The sequence below is a fragment of the Pyrus communis genome, chromosome 14 (genome assembly GCF_963583255.1).
Source record: "Pyrus communis chromosome 14, drPyrComm1.1, whole genome shotgun sequence".
NCBI classification, from domain to species: Eukaryota; Viridiplantae; Streptophyta; class Magnoliopsida; order Rosales; family Rosaceae; genus Pyrus; species Pyrus communis.
Window position 1 is genome coordinate 12,944,080 of NC_084816.1, and position 16,922 is coordinate 12,961,001.

The 16,922-nt window shown below is 37.5% G+C and overlaps 2 protein-coding genes and 1 pseudogene across 3 annotated transcripts; 1 reads left to right on the forward strand and 2 right to left on the reverse strand.

The window, feature by feature from the left end:
* The first annotated feature begins 1,044 nt into the window (after positions 1 to 1,044).
* Positions 1,045 to 2,731, forward strand: LOC137716360 (putative pentatricopeptide repeat-containing protein At3g11460, mitochondrial). Its single transcript, XM_068455801.1, has one exon. It carries the CDS (start codon positions 1,110 to 1,112, stop codon positions 2,067 to 2,069), a length of 960 nt encoding a protein of 319 aa, XP_068311902.1. The 5' UTR covers positions 1,045 to 1,109; the 3' UTR covers positions 2,070 to 2,731.
* On the reverse strand, positions 2,339 to 4,300 carry LOC137714389 (pentatricopeptide repeat-containing protein At1g05750, chloroplastic-like; annotated as a pseudogene).
* A 1,010-nt stretch (positions 4,301 to 5,310) lies between these two features.
* LOC137715224 (receptor-like kinase TMK3) lies at positions 5,311 to 9,528 on the reverse strand. 2 transcript variants are annotated; one of them, XM_068454471.1, is made up of 3 exons: positions 9,301 to 9,528; positions 6,636 to 9,179; positions 5,311 to 6,194 (listed from the first exon to the last, which is right to left on the reverse strand). In XM_068454471.1, exons 2-3 carry the CDS (start codon positions 9,055 to 9,057, stop codon positions 5,686 to 5,688), a joined length of 2,931 nt encoding a protein of 976 aa, XP_068310572.1. In that variant the 5' UTR covers positions 9,058 to 9,179; positions 9,301 to 9,528; the 3' UTR covers positions 5,311 to 5,685. The 2 variants fall into 2 exon arrangements, with proteins under 2 accessions (XP_068310572.1, XP_068310571.1); XM_068454470.1 differs by having other exon boundaries at positions 6,636 to 9,528.
* Between the last annotated feature and the right edge of the window lie 7,394 nt (positions 9,529 to 16,922).

Sequence of the window (16,922 nt, forward strand, 5' to 3'; positions counted from 1 at the left end):
CTTGCTTGACGACTTTTTCGTTTGGGTGAAATATTTTTGTATTCTTTTATTTTCAGAATATATAATTTTGCTTGACGAAATAGTGTAAAATTTGTCAAGCAAAATTGTACGATTGTCGTTGTTTAGGATGTTATTCTAGCTCAGCAATGGGTTTTGGCGACAAAATACTATTGTCAGGAAATTAGATTCATCGGTTCAAGTTCGTCAACGTACTTAGCTCAACGAAATAGTTATATGTGATTTTGTCGAGCAAACCTAATTTGCCCAACGAAGTTTTAACATTTGTCAGGCAAACATTTGAGCGATGACTTTTATCCGACTAAAATTTCCCGATGAATTTCCGTTGAGTAAAACATTAGGTGACGAAACCTTATTTGGCCTGACGAAATCCTTTTGTCTAGAAATAGTGTTTTATTATTATTATTATTATTATTATTATTTTGGCATTGAAGTGTGATATCTAATTTTACTAAAACTTGTGGCACGTTTGTGCTTTGAGGAAGTATCCCTCCCCTAGTGTTTAGGAGCTTGGCTTCTTCCAAAGAAATATTTTTGGAATATATGCTTGCATTCGCTTATGTTGAATTGAGATTTTCTTGGTCTTCTTTTACCCTCGGTTTTTTGGGGATTAACTTATTCTCCTATTTGCAAATAACGTATCTTTACTGTAAATTTTTTTTATCATTGGCATTGTTTAATGACTTAATCTTCATTTCAAGACCATACTTGCCGAAAATCATTTGAAACAGAAATTGTCTAGCCATCCAAATCTATCAAACAATAGGCAATTCATCATTAATATGTTACTTAATACTTATACCGTTGATTAGTTAATATGTTTGAATGACTAAACTATCTCCGACTAGAATGTTTTTGTAAAGATGATCTTCAAATGAAGATTAAGAAATTAAACAATTTCGATTATAACATTTTTAATGTTAAAATATGTTATTTGTTAGTGAGCGAATGAACTCACCCAAAGATAATGCAAGTATAATTCATATTTTTGTAAAGTAATGATTTTGATTTGTTTAAATAGAACGGTCGAATTTGATATCGCCTAAACACTCGTGCTCTCAGGAACAAATCCTACCTGAGTACAGGCAGCCATGGGTGTTCCTCCACCTCGCGGCCTCATACTATTCTACGCCACTCTACTCGACGCCTGCAGTTCGTCGAAGAACCTCCAAACCCTCACGCAGCTCCACGCTAAAACTATCAAACTCGGCATTTCCGGCCACGACTTCATCCGAACCAAGCTTCTCAGCTCCTACGCCGCCGCTGCCCAACTGAAGCAAGCCAACCTGCTTTTCTCCTTCTGTACTCGCCGACCCACCTTCCTCTTCAACACCCTCATCAGAGCCCACTCTTCGCAAGGCCTCTTCTCTCAGTCTCTGTCCATTTTTCTCCGTATGCTTGCCGCCAATAAACCCTGGGACCGCCATACCTTGCCTGCGGTTCTCAAATCTTGTGCCGGGTTATCGGTGTTGAGGCTTGGAAAACAAATGCATGGAGCTGTTTTGGTTAATGGGTTTGGCTTCGATTTGGCGAACTCAAATGCGTTGATTAGTATGTATGCGAAGTGTGGTGATTTGGTGGGTGCCCGTAAAGTGTTTGACGGAATGCTGATGAGGAATGAGATTTCTTGGTCGGCAATTATGGCGGGGTATGGGATGTATGGAGTATTTGGCGAGGTGTTTGAGCTGTTTGATAGGATGGTGGAGGCAGGAGAGAGGCCGGATGGAGTGACTTTCACTACGATTTTGACAGCGTGTAGTCATGGAGGGCTGACAGAGAAGGGGAGGGAGTATTTTGAAATGATGGAGCGGAGATTCGGGGTGATGCCCGGGCTGGAGCATTATACCTGTTTGGTAGATTTGTTGGGTAGGGTGGGACGGGTAGAGGAAGCAGAGGAGTTGGTTTTGGGGATGGCAGTGGAGCCAGATGAGGCATTATGGGGCGCATTGTTGGGTGCTTGTAGGATTCATGGGAAGGTAGAGGTGGCTGAGAGAGTGGAAGCGATGCTTTATGGAAAGCAACTTGGTGTAGCATCTCTGCGGGGCATTTAACAGCGAATTACTTGCAAAAAGTCCATTATTTCCTTGCTCATGTGCTAAACTCCCATTTTTGGGGGAAATATTCCCTTCTCGCTTGCAAAGCCAAATATTTTCCCAGTCAGAATGTTGCCTTCTAGTTACTGGGACTTTCACTGCTTATGAATTTATGCAGGGACGGATGGAAGAGACTAGAGAACATAGATGACTTGAATGCTCTCTCTGCCATTGCTATGGAACACAACTTGTGGGAGAACATATCTCGATGGGGATCGACAGAAATGCTAAAGGCTGCGAGTGTAAGACCACTGGAGGACACAGGAATTTTCATTCGGCACTTCTGATGTATCAGATGTTCCTTGTGATAATCGTGTGACGATGCTGGGTGATATGTCTAACTTACCACCAAGAAGATCTGGGGATAAATGCTATTGCTCACGACATTCTAAGCATGAGAGTCTTAGACTGACTTCAAATTGTGTATTTGAGGTCACTTCTTTTCCTTGTTGGTCATTCTGAACATTGCAATTCAACAAAGTATGACCTAGTTTGACCAATTTATTGTATCGAATAAAAAAAATCGGGGGAAAAATAAATGAAGAGGTTTGCAAAAGTAGAACAAGGGTGTACGAAATCACTTCCGAAATTATATATAGACAAGACTGATTTTGGGGCTTCGCAAGTAGTTGCAAAAGTATATTCATACGATTCTGTCACAAAGTTTTCCAGAACATACCCGCATAATTTGAGCTCAAAGGAGAGAAGCTCTAGGGTTGAATATATACACTCTGTGTCAACATGGGACTTATCACCAGCCACGAATTCATGAATGTTACAGTCAATCTCAACTGAACTAAATCCCGGTGTCTTATGCACTCTGAGGTCTTTCATCTTCTTTCAAACCTTGTTTGCACCATCCTTCATCAATCTTTCAGCTAAACTGATGTTCCCAATGGTTCTACAAGCAGCCAACCAAGAACCCAACACCACTTCATTTGGCTTCATCGGCATGTTTTCTATTACACTCAAGGCATCTTCTAACCTCCCTGCATGGCTATAGAGATCGACTATGCACATAATGCTCGATTCTGGGTGTTATTCTGTGAACTCTCTTCATGTTATCAAAGTAATGGAGCCCCTCATCAACTAAACCAGCATGGCTGCACACGGTGAGTGCTCCAGTGAAGCTGACGCCCCCGTCTGGCTTGAAGCCTTCCTTCTGCATCAGGTTGAAGAAGTCGAGAGCTTCCTCTGCATGCCCATTGACAGCAAAGCCCACAATCATTGAGTTCCAAGATACCAATGTCCTTTTGGGCATGCTCTCGAATACTTGATGAGCAAAACTAATACAACCACATCGAGAATACATATCAACCAACGAGTTACTTATCCTAACGTTGTCTTTAAAGTCTTGCTTCATAACAAAACGATTTATCCACAAGCCTAGACCAAGCGTTCCCAAATCTGCACACGCCGCGATTACAGCAATTCTAGTCACATAATCTGGTTCCACTCCTGCGAGCTGCATCTCTCGAAACCACTCCAACGCTTGCTCGAACTGACTTTTCTTGACAAACCCGCCAATCAGCACAGTCCAGGAAAAAGCATCTCTCTTAGGCATTTTATCAAACAGGTCAACCGCGTCCCAAACCTTCCCATTTTTCATGTATCCATCAATCGTAGTATTCCAAGACATTGAATTCTTCACATCCAGCCCATCAAAAACCAACCTAGCAGAATCCACACCGCCACACTTGGCATACATATCAATCACCGCCGTGCCGACCATCACATTATTTATATCCAATCCGAGTTTCCGGGCATAAGCATGAAGTGAAGGCCCAAAAAATACACCCCTTGGCCGGAAAATGAGCACAGCCGGAGAGGAGCGTAACGAATGTGACGTGGTTTGGTTCAATGCCAGCTTGTCTCATCTGGATGAAGTGTGCAACGGCTTCAGCTAATTGACCATTTCGGCATCGGTGAAAGATGGAGGAGGTCCATGAAACAGTGGGTTCTATGGCGGTTTTGGTCCTTTCGAGAGCGACGGAGTGCTTCCGGTAGTGGTTTGGATTAGGGGAGGTGGGCTGGGAAGGGTTCAGAAGTGGGAGAAGTGGTGGTGGTTGTTTGGGAAGTTGAGGGAGTTGGATTGGGGTTGCAGTGTACGCGGGGAGGCTCATTGTTTAAAAGGAAAACTAATGAATAGTGGGGCTCATATTCATATATGTTTTTATGAAATAAGAACAACGTCAGGTCACCGGTGGGGTGGGTAACATTCTTCAGTTCAAATCGTTCGGAACTGCTTTTCTGAAAAAAGGCTATACTCATAAGCACTTTCACTGAAAGCAATTCTACTGGAAGTACATTATAATTTTCTCGTTTAAAAGTGCTTTTAAGATGGGTGAAAACATTTCTGGTTAAAATATTTTTAGAATCAATCCTTGGTAAATATGCAAGTAAACCTTGAAAAAGTATTTGAAGTTCTTTTTATAAGAAACACTAATTAAGTGCTCTAAAAGCACTTATAGTCATTTTAAAAGTCATTTCAAAAGAGAAATTAAGAATTGATCGAGTCTTAACATATCAAGTTCATAGAAGGTTCACACATGGGAGCTTAAGTTAAGGGATCACTCAAAAGGCTTATTTGAAAAACACCCTTGTAACGTATCAGCTTGTATTTCAAAGATCTGTGCCGTCTATTTTGTAAATCTTCCCTCATATAGATAATTATTGGAAAAAGTTATTCAAATCGGAACCATTAGATACCCCTTAGTACTATGATCTAGTGATATTTCTCTTCACTTGTAAGTGATAGGTCTTAGTTCGATTCTCGCCAAAGGCAAATTTGAACCACATTATTGCTAGTTTATTGTGAGGCTAAGCCCACCTTTTTTCTTTTAGTGTAAATAATATTGTTTGTTAAAAAAAATAAAAATAAAAAATAAAAAAAACCACTTAATTAGATGGTTTGTCATTTATTGTGTTCCTGAAATACCATATTAATGATAAAAACTCGTAACTATTATATTCTTTTGCCACATTTAAATGTCTTAATTGTTTTGAATTTGTCTAGTATTTTATTATGATAATATTTGAGTGATAAAATAAAAAACAAATATTTCGGATCATTGAATTTCTATATAAAACTAACCCCAAACATGATAGAACACATCAAATAAACTTGCAAATGGTTGGGCCTGGGTCTATGCATTTGGATAATGGATTGGCTTTGAGTTTAAAATAATTTCTCGCGACATGAACAAGATAAAACACGACATTATTCTTCAAACTCCAGAACTGAATACATACATAATTACAATCAACAGGTCTGTTTGTTGATGTTTTTTTTACTGCTTCAATCACTAATTGCAAACTAACATGTATATAAAGTAAAAATACATACATAATTCATGAAATACCAAACAAGCAAAAAAATGAACCGCACATCCTCCATCTACGTTGATGACATCTACCAGACAATTCTCAGAACTCAAGAAAAAAGTCCTCCGGAGCACTAGAATGGACATTAACGAAAAGGAAGTGCTTAATATCATATCCTACATAGAGATTTATTTAAGTATACTGCTGCAAGAGCCGATAGTTTCTGCGGACTTACAAATTATATCTTTACTCATCGCCCATCTGCGGAAGTGAAGGACTCTGCAAATCCATTAGGCCTTGTAGGAATACTGCCCTTGCTGTCCTCGAGACTGTTATAGCTGACTCCTTGGCTTTCTGATTCCTTCCAAACCTTTAACATCTGAGGTAGAGGTTGCTTGTAATCAATCCCTGAGAGGCAATCAGATTCGTCCTCAATAGGTTTCCACTTTTCAACAAGTAGGGACAACACATTCACTGCATGCCCCATTTCAGGCCGATGGCTTGGTTCCCTCGCTGTGCAATGACCAGCCAGTCCCGCTATCATTGAGATGCTCTCAAAAGTTTCTTCATTTACTTCAAGAGTTGGATCAATTGCAGCCACAAGCTTCTCCTTGCTTGACTTTATTCGCCAAAACCACTCGGCCAAGTACCTGCTTTCCTCTGGCCGGTTCTCATCAAGCGCTGTTAATCCAGTTAAAAGTTCCATTAACACCACTCCAAAGCTGAACACATCTGCTTTTGTTGTAATTTTCCCCATCACTGAAATCAAATATCGTGATTTAGAAAGACAAATTATGTGGATCAGATGTAAAAGTACATACCGATTTGAAAACTAAAATATTCAATCATCTGCAGGATATCACATAGATTCTCACCATTCAGAAGCGATTTATCTCTCTTCGAGGTGAAAAAATAAAAGGAATTTATGTGAAATTACAGCAGTCGAGACGTGTTATAAGTACAAGACAACAACAATTTATAATCGTAACCTGTAAGTATATATCTTAATTTTCTGTTTACGATAGTATATGACACTTGACCTGCGTACTAAACATGAAAATGTAAACGAAAAGATGTCAATTTAACAGCCACATTATTTACATATTTATCATCTATTCTTTTGCATGCTCAGCTGTTTAAGTTATCTGTTAATTCAATTCCAGAACCAAATTTGACAACGGATTCAAAAGAAAATCTTACCGGCATATTCAGGTGCAAGGTATCCAAATGTCCCTGCAAGCTTAGTTGCAACAGACTTCTCCCCATCCGGTGCAAGTTTCACCAACCCAAAATCTGAAACTTTTGCATGAAAGTTATCATCCAAAAGAATATTAGAAGATTTGAGATCTCGGTGTATGAATGTCTGGCGGGCTAAATTATGCAGGTACTCCATCGCTCTTGCAACATCCAACACAATACTGAGTCTCCTTGTCCAAGATAAAGGCTTCAGATTGAAGCTCTTCCAATGAAAAAGATGCCTGCTAAGAGCACCTTGAGACATATACTCGTAGACAAGAAGCCTTTCATTTCCTTCAACGGAGTAACCCAAAAGAGAAACCAAATGTCGATGACGAACCTTGGAAAGAACAGCAATTTCTGACTGAAATTCATCCAATGCTTTGCTACTGATTACCCCACCCTCCATTCTCTTAACTGCTATTTTTGTCCCATCTACTAGTTCACCCTTGTAAACAGTTCCAAATCCGCCACGGCCTAGCTCATTTTCGGGTGCAAAATCTTTGGTCACCTTTCTAAGAACTTGAACAGATATGACAAGGTTCCCATCCTCAATCATATGAGAGTTCTCCGTTCCACTGTTGAAGTTACTAGCAGTAATCCCAGTTTTAGTTGACAAGCTTCCAGTGGTATTACTAGAAACTGCAATCTTATACGTATTTTCTGGATCAGATGGGTCTCTAGGGTGAAGCACAATGGAAGTAGGAACCTCCGAGATTTTTTTCCTATTCTTACAGCAGTAAATAAATAGACAAATCATCAGAAGAGCCGCAACAGAAACAACTGCGATTCCAGCCACAATAATAACTGTTTTTGATTTCTTAGAATTTTGGGGCTGAACATCCACTTGGACAGAACCAGATGGATTAGGACTCGAGTGTGTAATTGGTGAGGGTGGACTATGGGATAATGGTGTTTTTCCACCACTGGATAATGGGGTATCTGATGGACTGTCTGATGGAGGTTGTGAACTATTGAGTAGAGGTGGGCTTCTAGATAAAGGAGGAGGGGCAACAGTTTGATTAGCAACTAAAAGAGGATTTCCGTCGATGATGACCTTCAAACTGTCATGGAATTTTGGTAAAGGAGGCTCGATATTGTTTCCGCTTATATCCAATAATCTCAAGGATTTCAACTCAGTAAAGTTAGTAGGAACTTTACCACTTATGTTGTTTCCTGGAAGCCTTACATCAATCAAAGAATTTAACTTTGCAAGTGAAGGATTCAAAGTACCAATTAGCTTGCGTCTAGGCAAATTGATGACGGAAACCTTGGTCTGAGGATTGCAACTCAACCCCAACCAAGGCCCCTCACACGGATTATTACCCGACCACTCAGATGCAAGACTTAATGGATAATTCAAATCACCAAGAAAATCCAAAAGTGCAATAACTTCTGGGGCACATTGCAGCCCAGGATCAGTCTGACAAAATGGATTAGAGTTATAAGAAACATTACCGGACTTAAACTTCGGTATTGCACCCATTAGCTGGTTATTTCCCAGGTCCAATTTGTCAAGCTTCATGTCCGCCAGTGACTGCGGAATCAGACCAACAAGTTGGTTGCCATTGAGGTTGAGTTCCTTGAGAGAAGAAAGATCTCCAATGTTGGCTGGAATTGTTCCGGTGAATTGGTTTCCATGCAGCCAAACCTGTGTCAACGACGACATTGATGCAATTACATCAATAGGACCGGTCAATCCCCCATCTTGATTGTTCAACCACAATGTCTGCACCAAAGACTCTCCAAAACTCGCCGGAATCACACCAGTTAATCTATTAAAGGAAAGTTGCAGGACTGAGAGAGACGGCAATGCCCCTAAAAACTCCGGCAACGATCCTGCCAAATTACATTCAATCAAGGACAAATTTTGCAATTGAACAGATTTTGCCAACTCACTAGGCAAAGACCATCCAGTAGACGCATTCAACGGAATGTGATCCAATGCCATAACCCTAAGACTGCTAAGGCCATCAAAGAAATCGAAAGGGATTGTATCGAAATCATTATTATCCAAGTAAGCGAATTCAAGCTCTGATAAGCCACTAAAGGTAGGCAATTTCCCATTGAAGTTGTTCCTTTGGAGGCCAAGGTTGCTGAGCTTAGAGAGCTGGTTGAAGTTCTGAGGCAAAGGACCTTTGAGTCCCATTTTCTGAACCTGAATCTGTGAGACTCTGTCCCCATTGCAGTACACATGAGGCCATAAAGGAGGGCCACAAGGGTCACTTCCATTGTCTGGCCATTCCAAAAGCTCTGAATTCTCCAACCCTTTTCTGAAATCATTCAGAATTTTCAAGTCGCCTGGGAAAGTGGTTCCATAAGCCACCATGGAAACACAAAAAATTACAAACACGCATATCCTCCTCCTTCTCCAGATTTTCTCCATAACCAATCAGTCAGTACAGCAGCAAAAACCCAAAAACCCAACTGGATTTTTTTTTTACAGAATTCACCAAAACAGAGTACGAAAAACAAAACCCAGATTCTGCAATGCTGAGAAAATATGACCTGGGGAAGAAAATGGAAGGTTTTTTTTTTTGGGAAATTGGAAAAAACCAAGATGAGAATTCAAAGTTGAGAAACAGAAAAAGGTTATTATCTCATACTTTTTCTGGGTTTCTTTTTTTACCTTATACTTCACACCACGAGCTCCATGACAGCCTCTAGCTTTTTCTCCCTTTTTCTTTTACCCTTTTTTCTCGGCTGACTTCAATAGTTGAATTGGAGAAGATAAAGTGAAAGCAGTGAACTGACTGTTTTGCCGGATATGAGGTCGGCTAGCGAGGCTGAGAGAACAAATCATCATCCAAATGTCGGCAGTCAGCAGCGCCAAAGGTAGAAGGATTATCTCTCTAATTCGAATTATAATTTTACCTATTTACATAATGAGAAATAAAGATATTAAAAGATATAATAATCAGTAGGGCCCGAAAAAATAACATGAGCCTAGATTTACATTGGATTGTGAAAACAATACATAAACACACAGCAACAGAGCATTTGGAAGGTTATTTATTTTCTGATAAATTATCATCGGATAAGACTTCACTGTTGGGAAAATAACATTTCAATTTTTTGGGAATAATAGTGGATGGAGAAATAACATATTAGAAGTTATTTTAGAAATAATAGTGAGTGGGGAAATAACATTTTTATTTTTTAAAACTTTTTATGTTGGATGAGATTATAATATGAATAGAAAAATAGAACACTAGGTGGGTCTAGCAGCTCATTTAATTATATTGAAAAAGAGAAAATTAATATTGATCCCTGGATTTTGGTTTAATTGAAAATTTGATTGCATACTTAAAAATTTGTTAATATTTGTTTCTAAACTTGCCATAATGTGGACGAATTATTATTTTAAGTAGTAATGGTGGAATTTCCATAAAAAATAACGGGCTTATAGGAGGAAAATAAGGGATGAAAATTTTAACATGGAAAATTTTCATTAGTAATCTTGAGCAGAAATATTCTGTTGTTTAAAAATACAAACAAGATATAACTTTCTAAAAATTCGAAACATCTAACGGAGCTACCCAAAATGCTCGACATTATTTTAGTGACCAATACTTAACGAATTTTTATTTCAAAAAACAAAGTTTCCATTGGGTAAAATTGAGAAACCAAATTCTTGCAAGAAGTGATGAGACTGGGAAGGCAAAGGCGAAATAAGTGAGACTACGAGGAGTCCCATGGATTAATGCTCTCCGCTGATTGGGGATTTTGTACGAACTCTTTGTCCTTCTTGGTAGGCTGTGGGATTAAAATCATATCTTCTCGGACTAGGAATCACCATGGTGTTTCATATTCCCACCAATATTTCTTTTGCAATATTCTAGAACAACTATTATTAGAATTTTAAAAATCCTATTGTGCACTCTTCATAAGCAAATTTTTTTTCTTTCTAAATAGAATGTTTGGAGTGATAATAACAATTTCTATTTTCGAAAAGCAGAGAGTTGTTACACGTTGAAAATTTTCGAAACTTTGCATGGAAAGAAGTTACATTATATTAGAATCTGGTTCGCCCACGTATCCAGCTCTACGACCTATGTGCTCCATGTTACTCAATACGCTTTCTTGTGTTTTCTTCATTTACTTACAAGGTTTCCTGTTTTTTTAAAAGAACAACATATTTCATTTATGAAAAATCCAAATACTTAATTATTCCCCCTCTTGGGAACTTAGTCAGATTCATACAAATAACGAAAATGATACGAAGTAATTATTCTTCAATAGTACGTAATAGTGAGTAATTCAAAAAATGAATGAATGAGATAGAAGATCTAAAAGTTGTGGAAACCAAATCTAACGGCTAAGTTATCCGTAGTATTAAGTGCTATGTAGCATTGAAGCCACAACTGATACTAAAAGAAGAATAGTTGCAAATGTTGCTCTGGCTCCTTCAATTTTTTTTCCTATAAATAGTAAAGATATATAACACGAAAGGATTGAAGTTTGAGCTAGGCCACACAATGACTCAATTATATTCATTTGATATCAAACTCATTCACAGAAGTTGAGCCAAAGCCTTTCTAATTACAAGTGAAGAAAAATACTACTAAACTTCGGTGCTAATCAACGTATCTATGTTTTTTTTTTTTTAATAAATGATATTATTTACACTAAGGGGGTTGGGGTGTGGGCTAACCCTCATAATGAGCTAACAATAATGTGATTCAAATTCGCTTTTGGCGAGAATCAAACCTAAGACCTCTCACTTAGAAGTGAAGAAGAATACCATTAGACCATAATATTAAGTGGCAAGTAACCGATATTCAAAATGAACACAATGAATTGTTTCTTTTCACTATTTTCTTTTACTACTGTGAAAAGTAAAAGCAAACTAGAATTTAGAACCTTTTGGAAGTCCACATCTTCATATGACATATAACATAACAAGACTCTTTATGTTTAGTACGAAAACCATAAGTTGTAAAGGCTTTCATAGAGTAAATAAAAAGTGTACAAGAGAAAAGATAAGGGTAGACTGCCGTTTGACCTTTTAGACTATTATTTCAATTGAAATTGACCCTCTCAATAAATTATCTGGTAAATTAACCGCTTGAACTATTTTAGTCAGCCAATTAACCCCTTATAGTCAGATTTGAAAATTTTCATTCAATTTGACGTCAAATACTAATACGTGATTCACTCTTAAGGGGTAAAGTTTTCTTCTCATATGTCATATAAAAGCCCTAGATGGTTTGATGCAGAAAAAGTCATATGTGTATATATATATATATATATATTTCAAATTATCCTTTTCCCTCTACACGATGATAACCTAACAACTCCATTTGGTTAAAAAAAAAAAAAAACTTTCCAGTTTCCAATGGTACGATCCGTCCATGAACTCTTGATTATGGCATGAATTCCCGGTTTACATTCTTTCCTCATCACAGCTCCAATTGACCTCTGCGAACCCACATGTGAATTACTCCTCTTTATGCGGAATTTCTCTTCAATTTATGGAAGATTCAAGTTTTCTTACATATGCAAGTTGTGAATTGGGGCAAAAAATGGCAAAGGGTTTTGGTGGGAGAAGGATTTAGGGTAGAAGGAATGACAGATGGGGAGAAGATTTTATCAGTTTATCCTCAAAAGTGAATCATGTACTAATATTTGATAATAAAATAAATGAAATTTCTTCTAATCTGACGGTAAGAAGTTAATTTAATTGATTTAGACTAGCTCAAAGATCACTGAAATAATAATTTCAGAAGTCAATAGCAGTTACCCAAAAAAACAATGATGTTCTGGATAAGCAATGAATAGGTAAACGTAGTAATCGAATAAAGGACCGCAAATACATAATTTAAAAATAAATAAATAAATAAACAGTAGTTACAAACTTCAAGTCCATTGTTTTTCATTTTCCATTTTTATTTTAGATTTGTTTCCTTTACCATTTTTATATTAATTTGTTGTTATGGTGTTTTGTAGTGCTTCTTTTGGCGTGACTTGTATTGTCCATCCCATGCGCTACAACTCGTTAACACTCGAAACATAATAATAACTTGTACACTTAAAAAATTTCATCAACAACAACAAATTATCTCAATAAGTGAGATTGGTTGTATAAATTCTAAAACTCATTGAGCTCAGTTTTGCATCAAATCTTTTGTTAACTTTAAGTACTTCATGTTTTTTCTTAAAGTCTATTTTCAAGTCTTTCTCGGGCTTCCTTTATCTTTTTTTTTTGTCCCGAGCCTATTTTATATACGCATTTTCTAACTAGAGCAGTTTTAAGTCTTCAGTTCACATGTTCAAACCACCTTAACTGATTTTATTTCATTTTATCTTTAATTGCAGTCACTCCTACTTTATCTCGGATATACTTGTTCTTAATTTTGTCATTTCTTGTGTGCCCACATATCCAACGAAGCATTATCATCTCCACTACACTCATTTCTTCACGTTTTGATGCTTGACCGCCCAACATTCTGTGTCATAAAGCATTGTTGGTCTTATTGCCGTCCTATAAATTTTCCCTTAAACTTTAGTGGCATACGACGATCGCACATTACACCTGATGCACTCTTCCACTTCATTCATCTAGCTTGTACTCTGTAGTTGAGGTCTCGATCTAATTCTTTGTTCTTTTGCACGATAGATCCAAAGTAACAAAAACATTCACTCTTCGGTACTTCCTGATATCCAATCCTTACCTTATCTCATTTGGACACCCATTTCCATTGAACTTGCACTCCATATATCCTGTCTTTAACCTACTTAGGCGAAGATTTTTAGATTCCAATATTTCCCGCCAAGGTTAAGCTTCAAATTTGCTCCCTTCTGCGTTTCATCTATCAGCACTATGTCACCTGTGAAAAGCATACACCAAGGGATATTATCTTCAATATGTCATGGTAGCTCATCCATTACCAATGCGAAAAGGTAAGGACTTAAAGCTAAGTCTTGGTGTAATCTTGTGGTTATGGGAAAGCTTTCAGTTTGTTCTTCAGGACTGCAGCCTTGCTCTGTCATACATGTCCTTTATTGCTTGGATATATGCTACCTGTACTCCTTTCTTTTATAGAATCCTCAAAAAAAAAAAATTGTCTTAGGACCGTATGTTACCCTTTTCCCAAATCTATAAAGACTATGTGCAAATCCTTTTGTATATCTCTATATCCTTTCATCGATCTTCATAAGAGATAGACTGCTCTATAGTTGAGCACCCTAGCATGAACCCGAATTGATTGTCTAAGACTCGTGTCTCTTGCCTCACTCATTTGACATTTTCTTCATTTTCAAAATCTTATTGAAAATGTTTGTGAGTCATGTTATTGCTGTCTCTCCCAAAACTTTCCACACTTTAACTCAATTACTCGACTCACCAAAAAAGTACTCATTTCATATCCTTTATTAGAAAGATTTTCAAAATAAGCTATCCATTTGTCTTTAACCGTGTTCTCCGTAACTAGAACATTTTCATTCTCATCCTTGATACATCTTACTTGGTTCAAGTCTCTTGTCTTCCTTTCCCTTGCTCTAGCTAGTTTACAAATATCTAATTTTCCTTCCTTGGTATCTAATTGCTTACACATATTGTCAAAAGCCGTTAGCTTTGCTTCTTGAATGGCTTTCTTCGTCTCCCTCTCTACTATTTTATACGTCTCACAGTTTTAATCGGTTCTATCCTTGTATAAGGCTTTACAACATTACTTCTTAGCCTTAACATTTTCCTGTACCTCCTCCTTCCATAACCAAGATTCTCTTTTAAGTGGAGCAAAATCCTTGGGTTCTCCTAATACCCTCTTGCAACTTTTTAGATATAGTTAACAATATAATCCTACATTAGGCTAGTGTTCCCCTCTATATCAAACACATTGAGTGAGTACTTTCTCTTTGAAAGTGACTTCTTTTTCTCCTTTTAGATTCCACCATCTAGTTATTGGACACTTGAAGGTCTTGTTCTTTCTTCTCTCTTTTGATATGTACATCCACCACCAACAGATGATGTTGGTTATCTAGGATCTCTCCTGATTAACTTTGCAATCCTTACAATTTATACAATCCCCCATCCTCATTAAAAAGAAATCTATTTGTGTTTTTGATGACCCACTCTTGCAGGTGACCACATGCTCTTCTCTCTTCTTAAAAAAAGTATTTGCTAGAAAGAGATCGTATGCCACTACAAAATTTGAAATGGCTTCCCCCTCCTCGTTTCTATCCTCAAAACCATGGTCACCATGGAAACCTCTGTAGTTGCATGTCTTGTTGCCCACACGTCCATTTAAATCTCCTCCTATGAGTAACTTTTTCGTTTGAGAGATTCCTTGAACTAATTCTCCAAGATCTTCCCAAAATTTCTAATTTAGACTTATATCCAACCCAACATGAGGTGCATATGCACTAATAACATTGATGATTAAAATCTTGGTTGCTATAATTATCTCCCCGACCCTTTTAACATCTATAACATCTTTTGTTAGAGTCTTATCCATGACGATGCCAACACCATTTCTCGATCTGTTTGTGCCCAAATGCCAAAGCTTAAAACATGAGTTTTCAAGATTCTTTGCCTTAAGATCAACCCACTTAGTTTCCTTGAGGCACATAATAATTATCCTTCTCCTCCCCATAACTTCCACTATTTCTATAGATTTACCGTTAAGGTTCTTGTATTCCACACTGCTAAACCCATTTTACTTTATTGAACCCTACCCTCATGTCCTAGCTTCTTAACCTCACCCATCCAGTAAGGTTTACTTCTTTTGCATGTCCTAGGTAAAGTTTATGTCAGTAGATACTCCTAAAAAACTTAGAGTGGAGTCATTAAAAAAGAAGTTTCTACAGCACCCTTACTCGTTTAGCACTACATCAGGGCCCAATTGAGAAATAGTGACACTTGCTTACTTATCATTGTGTTTGGGCCACACAGCGCATCGCTTTTGAGTGACGACCTAGTTTTTGCGCAATTTTGTTTAAGATTCATTATCATAGGAATTTGACATGAAAATGGAGTGCCGACTATCGACTACTTGATGCCCTTCTTCTTCTCCTTTTTCTGGAGTTAGGAGCAACGACGTAAGATAAATTTACACACACAAAATTACCACTCAACATAAAAAATTTTAAAAGTGTTAACGTAGTAATTGATATTTTTTTTTTTTATTTAATTTTTTTAAAGAACGAAATGAGCTCTAAAAATTGTGCGTTCCTCAATCTTAATCATTTTCGAATAAAAGTTTCATGGATTAGAGTAAGTAATTGATTGTTGTATGAATGACAAAAGCAAAAGGCATACAACTATAAAGTGGAATTGTCATTAATTACTTTTGTTGGGATATAATTTTGTCATTTGGTTTATAAGATGGGGCACACTTGACAATCAAGCATTGGACATACTTCTCACCTCTTGTCTTTATAATAAGAAATTAACCATCTTCAACTTCATCCCAGAAAAAGGATTGGGTGTGGGGGTCGGAGACCCTGACAAGGTTCCACTTGCTAATTGGGAAAGCACAAGCTATATTCATCTTAACACCTTTTTGACCATTTGAACAAAATTGTTCCTTTCAACCATATAAACCTACTCGACAATTTACCCGTCCTTTGACACGACACAAGATACTAAGGGTATGTTTGTTAATGTTTTGCCAAACAATTTTTTATTTTGTAGTTAGAGCATCTCTACTTAGTGGAAAGCAAGGGGATGTAGATTGCCCTTATTATTCACTATAAATAGTACTTCTCTTGCCAATATGGGTTGAAGTTGCAACATAAAATCAATTGTCAATGCGGTAAGTAGTCCAACTACTTATAAGCACATGCAATGTCTCTCCTCTCATCAATGTGAGATTCATTCTCAACATGCCCCCTCACGTGTGACGAATTTTTAAGCCCAACACGTAGATAGCACAACAGGGTGACGTGGAGCACATGTGACTGTTGAACTTCACATATTAGACTTGCTTTGATATTATGAAGAAAGTTGAAGTTCCATCTTAAAACCAATTGATAATATGGAGAGTAACCTAACTATTTATAAGCACATGTAATGCCTCGCATCTCATCAATACGGGATTTATTCTCAACATCTACTACTAGAAAAACACAACCCGTAATCACCATCTTCTTCTAAACTTTTTATTGAAAAGAAGTAATTTTGACAATGGACTCAGCATTAATTGTTGACAAATTAAACTTTGGGCATGAATTTTTGACCATGTTCAACGCGACGGAGCAAAGAAGATTGGAGAGCATTGTCAGCTTTAGATTGGAACAACTGCTTTGGGC